This window comes from Sesamum indicum, linkage group LG1 (assembly GCF_000512975.1).
Source record: "Sesamum indicum cultivar Zhongzhi No. 13 linkage group LG1, S_indicum_v1.0, whole genome shotgun sequence".
Lineage (NCBI taxonomy): Eukaryota > Viridiplantae > Streptophyta > Magnoliopsida > Lamiales > Pedaliaceae > Sesamum > Sesamum indicum.
The window spans coordinates 1,105,480-1,114,637 of NC_026145.1; the positions used below are offsets into that span (position 1 = coordinate 1,105,480).

At 34.7% G+C, this 9,158-nt stretch overlaps 2 protein-coding genes across 2 annotated transcripts in view; both read left to right on the forward strand.

Moving 5' to 3' along the window:
- LOC105156032 (cytosolic sulfotransferase 15-like) lies at positions 1,592–2,738 on the forward strand. The gene has a single exon (XM_011072063.2). It carries the CDS (start codon positions 1,621–1,623, stop codon positions 2,578–2,580), a length of 960 nt encoding a protein of 319 aa, XP_011070365.1. The 5' UTR covers positions 1,592–1,620; the 3' UTR covers positions 2,581–2,738.
- The window catches only part of LOC105164802 (nucleoid-associated protein At4g30620, chloroplastic-like), a gene marked incomplete in the record, with an annotated part of 3,485 nt that continues 350 nt past the window's right edge, over positions 6,024–9,158 (forward strand). The window contains 7 exon segments of the mRNA XM_011083618.1: positions 6,024–6,178; positions 7,229–7,380; positions 8,181–8,281; positions 8,379–8,418; positions 8,682–8,753; positions 8,903–8,959; positions 9,135–9,158. Coding sequence (XP_011081920.1) covers positions 6,115–6,178; positions 7,229–7,380; positions 8,181–8,281; positions 8,379–8,418; positions 8,682–8,753; positions 8,903–8,959; positions 9,135–9,158 — 510 coding nt within the window.

Sequence of the window (9,158 nt, forward strand, 5' to 3'; positions counted from 1 at the left end):
ATCCCCCTAGACAAAGGTAAATTGTATCATTTTAAAAATTATATGGCGTAAATTATTATTTTTTTTCATAAAAATAATTTGCTCATTTGTAATATTAGAATCAGATAAATTACATTAAATCCATTAAAGTTATAACATTGTTCTTGTTCTATTTATTATCGTTAACTTAAATTAATTTAGTTAAACCTGAATCATTTATATAACAAATTCACTAGACGAGTTACGTGAGTAATGTGTTGTTATAGACTTTCCACGTTCTTCAGTTATTTCTTCGAGTTCCCCCGTCCCGTTGCCTACTTGAAGACCGGATGCCTACTTGAAGAAATGTGAGGCCCGTGTCCTCTTTCCGATTGATTGTGATTTATATAAATAGTTCACACGTAAAAAAAAACCACCAAAATGCATGATTGATTGTGATTCATCCGGCACACTACCCGACACGTTATCTTGTAATATCTCAACAAGATTCCCAGTCTCCAAAAATCATAATAGGGCAAAAGACAATTTTCGTCCCACAGCTATAGGCCATTTTCGTTTTAGTCCCGTAAGTATCTAGGGTTTTAATTTGGTCCCGTAAAATTGAAAAATTCGCAATTTCAGTCCAAATTTCGCCGGAAAATTTTGTGGGTCGCCGGAAAAAGTCACATGCGATGCATGTGACTTTTAAAATTGGGGGCTCGATCCTGATTGGCTGGAGAAGCTGATGTGGCGCATATGTGGAAATTAAAAAAAAAAAAAGAAAAATCGCCCGCCAGTCGCCGCTACCTTCTCTCTTCAATTCCGCCGCCGTTACTTGAAATTTCTGGCCACCACATATACCATTCGATTCCCCATAGCAAGGAGAGCAAAACCCTTCAACCAATTTTGAGATCCCACCACGACAGCGACTGGGCTTTGAAATTGACCGCCACGGACAATTCCCATCGATTCGCCGGCGACAGGACGACCCACGATCGCGGATTGGTACCATTGGATTCGTCTCCTCACTGCGGTTTTAATGGGACTAGTCTCATCCATTTTCATCAACTAGGTGCAAAGATCCATCGTTTTGAAGATCTCGGTCGTCGTCCGCCGCGACTGCACCTTCCGCCGGCGTATTCTCCTTCGTCTGAACGAACCACCTGCTCGGAAGACCATCGTTGAACGCCTCTTGTTCTGGCGAATCTTTTGAGACCAGTCCCATCGATTTCGGTCACCTCTGTGCAAAGATTTGACGAAAGCCATCCTCCGCCTTTGCCGACGGTCGCGAGCTCGATTTTCGTCGTTTTTTTTTTTTAATTTCCACGTATGCGCCACATATGCGCCACATCAGCTTCTCCAGCCAATCAGGATCGAGCCCCCAATTTTAAAAGTCACATGCATCGCATGTGACTTTTTCCGGCGACCCACAAAATTTTCCGGCGAAATTTGGACTGAAATTGCGAATTTTTTAGTTTTACGGGACCAAATTGAAACCCTAGATACTTACGGGACTAAAACGAAAATGGCCTATAGCTGTGGGACGAAAATTGTCTTTTGCCCATCATAATATGAAACAAAGAAAGCACATGTAGAGAGTGTAGAGTAGTCTATAAAAGAGTAGTACGTACTTGAATTTTTGAGAATACATTCATCATTCAAATGGAGAAGAAAGAAGTTTCAAATGAGCTCCAGGAGTTGCTCCAAACACTTGAACAACAGACGAACTGGGATGGCCTTCCGCTCGTTAAATACGATGCATTCTGGTTGCCAGATATCGCACTTCGACCAATATTGTCCGCTCAAAAGTACTTCAAAGCAAAAGATTCCGACATCATATTGGCATCCATCCCAAAATCAGGAACCACCTGGTTGAAAGCGCTTGTGTTTTCCATAGCCAATCGCAACGTTATCTCCATTGACCAAAGCCCTTTACTCACTTCCAATCCTCACACAGTTGTGCCCTACCTCGAGTTCAATCTTTATTCATACCAAGAAAATCCTAATCTCCAAGACCTCCCTAGTCCAAGAATTTTCGCAACACACATGCCTTTCAAAATGCTTCCTGATTCCATCCGTGAATCCGAGTGTAAAATTATCTACGTCTGCAGAAATCCTTTGGATCAGTTCGTTTCACACCGCCATTTCTGGCTCGAAAACAAGATAGAAAAAGTCGCAGTGCCACTCGATATAGACGCGGCTTTCGACTTGTTTTGCCAGGGAATTCATCATTTCGGGCCCCTCTGGGACCATACTCTTGGATACTGGAATGCTGGCTTGAAGAATCCTCAGAAAGTGTTGTTTCTGAGGTACGAGGATCTGAAAGAGGATATCACGCCTCATGTCAAGAAGATTGCTGAATTCATCGGGTCCCCATTTTCACCCGAGGAAGAAAAACAAGGTGTCGTGGATCAAATCTCAAGGCTATGTAGCATCGAAAATCTTAGGAATTTGGAGGTGAACAAGAATGGATACATCCTTGATGTACTGAAAAACAGTTCATTCTTCAGGAAGGGAGAAGTCGGAGATTGGATCAATCATCTTACTCCTGCAATGGCTGAACGTGTTAAGGACCTCATGGCGAGCAAGTTCGACGGCTCTGGTTTAACTTTCAAGATCTAAACAAAACTTCAGCCAGTGAAGAATATGATTATGGGAGAACATTTGAAGAATTTTTCAGAGGTTAATTAGTATTAAGGTTCACTGCAAGTTTCTGTTCTTACTGCAATCTGTTTGTATGGATCTCATTTTCTACTTATGAATAACATTTGAAAATGAAACTCTTGGGCGCAAAAAGATGGCGGTTGATGAATTCAATCTATTCTGTTCCATTTTCCTTATCATTTCTTGCTTTTCATTTTTAAAGGAAAAAAAAATAATGAATGAAACATTTTTTAGTTTCGAAAACACATTCATAGCTACTGTTTTAGTCTATTAGCTACAATTTTATAAGAGGTGGAGGACTCCAAAGATCATATAAAATAGTGTAAATTATATTAGTAGTTTCCAAAATTAGATTAAATTATATAAATACCTTTTAATTTTTATAAATACACTCACTAAGGGGTGTCAATGTACCAAGCTGTCAATGTGTAGGGTTTTACTTTACTCTTACCCAAAAAATAACTTTCGTCCGAATATCCATATCCTACCCAATGGATAGAAGATCCTACTCTAACCTACACTCATGAAATTAGATTAGTGGGTACGGAATAGTCTAATACCCAAAAAGATATTCATCGGTATGGGTAATGACTAATACCCTAAAATACTCATGGGTCATATCGATATAGTCTAATATCCAAAAATATTCATTTATCCATTAACTTAAAATTATGGAATTATAGAAATTTTTTAGTAAATCAATCAACTAAATTTATTTAATGCTTAAAAAATTAAATAGTATATGATCATTTCTTTACATATTTTATTTATATTGTTATGTATTGAAATTTTGAACAAATATGCTAGAGTTTTTCATATTGATTTCGCGATTATTTAAAATTAATTTTATGATTAAATAAGCAAAATTTAACTTGACGGTTTAGATAATAAAAAAATACGGACAAAAAGTAATTTAGTTAAATTTGAGTAAGCTGTGAATAAATAAAATTTGTCCGAACTCAAATTATTAAAGTTCATCAAGTCAAAATTGAAAGCAAATGCAAATTTAAATGATACTTAAGAGATTTGAAATTTATCAACTCTTATCTCTTCATTTTTATTTTTAACTCGCCTTGATTTATCGGTCCATCATTTCAATAAGTTTAAGATTTTTATTTAAAATTTTATCAATATTAGTCCGTCATTTAGACAATATCAAGTCTATTATTTAAATTTCAATGATGAAAAATTTAAGTAATTAGTCCTATTTTATCAATCAATGGATTATGAAAAAACACTAATAAGTTGACTCGAATGTAAATTAAAAAGTTTGAGAACTTTTATTTTTTTAAAATATATTATAAAAGAAAAAAAATAGTTTTGAAATGGGTAAGACTGAAACTCTATCCAATTATTTTGGTATAATTTGGGTAAGACCATATGGGTATTTTAGAGAGTAGAATATGAATAAGGTATGAAAAAAATGTCATTGGTATTTGGTTGGGTCTGTGTTCGATTAAAGCAATACTCGTCCATTAATAGGTCTAGGTGATATTCGTAAAATTTTTAGGATATAGGTATAATTACAATTATAATTTTAAATGATGGTTACATATAATTTTATTAAATATAAAAATTAATATATAATTAAATTTAATGTTAGGAAGTGTGGACATAATTTACCCTATAAAATATTGATGATAGTCTCATAATTTTAATTACTATGATTATTGTCTATATTTTGGCAAAAGATGTACTATGGAAATGTCTCATAATTGTAATCACTATGATTATTGTCTATATTTTGGCAAAAGATGTACTATGGAAATATGCTAATTGAATTTTTTTATTTTAAATATATAATATTTATAAATATAATACATGTATAAAATTTTATTTTAAATAGAATAAATAATATAATCATTGTGATATGTGCCGTTTTAGCATGAGTTTAATGAACTCAAACTCGGACGTTGGGCCTAAATTATTTAGAGGAGAATACAAAAGAAAGAGACCTACTAAATAAAACATTAGCACTTCGAAGCCTAAATTAGTACTAAATTTAATGTAATACTTTGAAATAATAGAAAGCGTTAAAAGAATGAGATATAATGATAGAAAAATAGAGATAGATCATGTATATGAATACTTATAGAAGCATAGCAGAGTAGTAGCCAACCTTTTATAGGATGAAGGTGTCCTCCCGCCTGAGGATGAGTCTTCTTTTAATATCGAAGTGTCCTCCTTTATTAAGGAGTCGGTAGGGCTTCCTATTCTGGCGATGTATGGATAAAATTGATTGAGATAAGGCCTGATCAAGTCCTATTATTTAAGGATCATGATTCAAGTGATGGAGAGAGTCCGAGGCGGAGGGGGACTCTCAGTCCACAGGGAGTTTGTTGGGTGGAAGTGTCCAGGCTCTTGAGGGAAGTCTTTCTGCCAGGCGTATTTCAAGTTGTTCAAAGAAGGGGGCATACACGGGAGGTTTAATGCACGCCACGTGGGTTAAAGGGCGACGTATAAGTGGGAGTAGGGCTGACTGTCGTCATTTGGGCCGCGATCATTGGGCTCCTCGAGGCGAGCTTCCTCCCTCGCGAGAATTGGGACCAAGAGGTAGAGTGTTGGGCCTCTTAACCCGTTCTTGGGCCATAAGTCATTAAGTCGTACCAATCACAATATAAACATGACATGTATATATTAAATAAAATAAAAAATTCAATCCCAAAAATATAATTGTATTTGTCCATGTTTCTTGTATTAACTACTTGTTGGATCCATTAGCTATTCAATTTTGATACTACTCTTAATATTATTTACAATATTCAATTAATAAACTTCTGTTATTATTAATTAGGGTAAATTATAGAAGGAGTTATTCTAAGTTTTGATATAACTTATTTTTTAAAAAATCATAAAATATTCTGTTTGATGTTTGATAAGATTATATAATCCTTAAATGTATGTCTATAATTGTCAATTTTGCTTTTTAAAGTATTTTTAATTTTAAAAAATTAAAAAATTATAAAAATTGATTGAAGTGGAAAAAAAATTATAAAGAACCATCTATTTAGTCCAAAAAAATATTTTAAAATTCTTTTAAAATAATTTAAATAATAATTAATAATTCATAGAATATTTTGGTTAGTTTCACTACAAAAAATGAATGAAAATTTAAAAAAAAATAACAAATTTAACTAATTATTAGAAAATCGTCAAAATTAGAGGGATATAAGTACTTTTTCAAGAGATTGGCTCGTTGTAATTCACTCTGTTAATTAAGAAGGGGAAAAAAAATAAAAAAGTTTAGGGGTCAATCTGAAATATCCGAATTTTTGCAGTTGCCAAGAAATTGGGGCGTAGAAGTTAGAAAATTCCATCAGGGGTGTGCCCGTCTTCTGCGATTTGCGATATTTACCTAAAACTAGGATTTTTTTTTTTTTTTTTATCAAGAATACTATGATGAATACTGCAATAAACAGAGGCCCCCAACCCTTGAAATCAATTTCCGAAATTGAAATCTTGAATACTTGTAGTATCAGATAACGTTAAGAAATGGCGATGTCTCCGAGTGCAGCTCTGGCAGCTCAATTCCCCTCTTCGTCGTCTTTCTCTTCTTGTAAGTTCCTTCTCTCTATTTCTCTCTGTGTGAGTGTGTTTGTGTTCACACCGTTATTTTCTTTTGTTGGAGTTCCTGGATAGATGGTTTTAGGAACGACAATCCGCATTTATAAGACTGGGATTCTTGTTGAGTTCAAGGTCGCAAGAAAGGATTTTTTTCAACTACATGGGCATTCTTGAGTGATATTTCTTGAAATCTTTGACTTTAGTTGAAAATTGAAATTCTTGTAGTTTTGATACAGTCAGGATATGCGGGCAATTTAGGAATCTGTGTTATATGGGAAAACCATTTTTGGAGAATACGGTGATGAAATTTATTGAAGCAAGAAACTTGGTTTCTTTGTCTCCACCTATTTGTCTTTGGTGTTTCAATTATACCCCTTTACAGATAGATACAGTTGAGGCAGTACGAAATTTAAGGATAAATTTTCCAATATGAAGTCAAGTGTTAGGAAGCTGGACAAAATAACTGAGATGGATGTAAAGACACAAGGTTTTGTGAGTGGCCAAATAATATATCCTGTGAGTAAATTGTGACCGTTATTGAAGCTCTTGATCTCAAGTTAGCTTTCATGAAAAGTGCCCTTGCAATTGCCAAGCTGTTTTACGAAAAAAGGATTCCTTGGTCCTATGAATTTTTTAAGGTAAGGGTCCTGGAGCTTGTTGGTAAATGGCTGAGGTATTTTATAATGTTTAGTTTGGTCTATTCGTATATATTGTAAGGATGAAATATATATTAAAAGAGCCAGAGATGATGAGAAATTGAATGAATTCAATGAATAGAGTATAAATAGGATTGGGGGAAGGTGGAAGAAAGATCCACTAGGTTGTCCATACTGGGTACAAATTTAACCTTGCTTTGATTACTAAAGGTCCAATATCCCGCCATCTGCTCTTTTCACAAGGTTTGTGTTATAATCAATGTTAACCTTATTTTCCATTAACAATGATTCGACCTTGAAGTATATTAAGAAGTTGTCCAAGTTTTAGTATCGTGTTTTTCTATTCTTGCTGGCAACTGTTTTGCATATTCTTTATTGCGTTTCAGGCAAGATACTTCAGAATGCAAATCTTGTTGGAACCCCGAATTTATCATGGCAAGGAAATCGAATTGGGAGTGTTAGAAGATCTCTTCGTGTGCATGCATTATTTGGTGGAAAGAAAGATGGCAATGATAAGAGTGATGATGGTTCTTCAAAGGTATTTCATATGTGTCCACAATTGGGCTACTAGGCATTTGGATGAATTCTATCTTCGTTTCAAATTCCATGTTTGAGTGTGTTCTGAATATGTTTGACACTTGTTGGCATTTTGCTTATTGACCTCTTTTTAGATCTTTGTGAAGCCCTCTTTTCAATAATTCACATCCAGCATTCTAGACTGGATATTTTGACATACTTTCATGTACCTATTAAGCTGTTGGGCCACAGAATGAATCTTAGTTGGAGTATCAGTTGTGCTCTTGATGCAAGGGCAATACTGCTGGTAAATTGATGACTTGTCAGATAGGTTGGGTTGATATTAGCTGTTAATCTGGATAAGAGGGCCCAGCTTGTGAACAAATTTTCATGTATATTAAAAGGAGTTCATTTAGTTGAATGCAATTCCCTCAATAATTTTGTTATGTTTGGTACTCTACAGAATTTGCAACAATCTACTACAAAACAAACATGAAAGTTCTACGTATCACAGAATCATACTTAAGTGTTTGAAGCTTTGTCGAAAAGAGGGCTGTCTACTTTGAAAATATATGGAAAGTTCTTTAAGGTTTCATATGCATCTAAATGATAAAACAGTTTGTTACCCGGAAACATAGTCCTCCAATAATAGCTTCAAAATATCCAGTTGGCATATCATCTGTATTTTGCAATGAACTTATCATAGTTTTCATTTGGCATGTATCTTTTTTCTTGTTTTTCTCTGTATGCATGCTTAATTTTACCAGTTCAACTCTAATCATTTCATATTGATGTGCTCATTTATAGTTTTGCTTGATATAGGCAGGAATATTAGGAAACATGCAAAATTTATATGAGACTGTAAAAAAGGCGCAGATGGTTGTCCAAGTTGAGGCTGTACGAGTGCAAAAAGAACTCGCTGCGTAAGTGCCATTACTGGAACTCATTTTCATTTATATTTTTATCTTTTAAGGATTTAAAATATTCTGTCTTCAATACAAAAATATTGCCAAATTGCAGAGCTGAATTTGATGGTTATTGTGAAGATGAGCTAATAAAGGTAAATTTCGAGCTCATTTTCATTAAGTACCAATAATGTGTCAATTGGAAGATGCTTTTCAGCCTTATTGGTGATATTTCTACATAATCGTTGTGCAGCTACCACAGAATAAATATTACAATATGCTCCTATGTTGATACTGAAGACAAAGTACATTTATGATACTCACTGATAAAGCTTTACATATAGTTAAAAAACTAGTATAAGAATTTCACAGCAAACTCTTGCATCTCCTTGAATGCATTGATGAATCTTTTTTCTAGGCAACACTCTCTGGGAATCAACAACCTGTGCGCATTGAGATAACTGAGGCTGCTATGGAGTTGGGAGCTGAAGTAAGTTGGTCAAAATCACTCGGATACCGCCTCATTTTGTGCCCATTTGTTATCATACTCCATAGAATTCTCGTACAATTCTCAAGTTGGAGAATACTATAGTTTTCTCCCGTTTTTACGGAGTTATTGAAATATATTTCATTGTCCAGAGACTCTCTCTTCTGGTGACAGAGGCCTACAAGGACGCACACAAGAAAAGTGTTGAGGTGAGACAATTAAGGGTCACTTTTATGCGGCCCCGAGATTTCAAATTTCATGACAATCACAACAATGTGTTGCGATTATCTGAAATACAAGATCCCATGACCTCCTAAGGTTTCCTTCGTTTCGAGATTCATTTCTTGAGCATTTATCATTACTTGTGTTGCTTTGAGCGTGCAGGCCATGAAAGAAAGAATGAGCAAT

Coding starts and splice junctions, on each gene's coding strand:
- LOC105156032 (XM_011072063.2), top strand. CDS start 1,621: ATGGAGAAGAAAGAAGTTTCAAATGAGCTCCAGGAGTTGCTCCAAACA.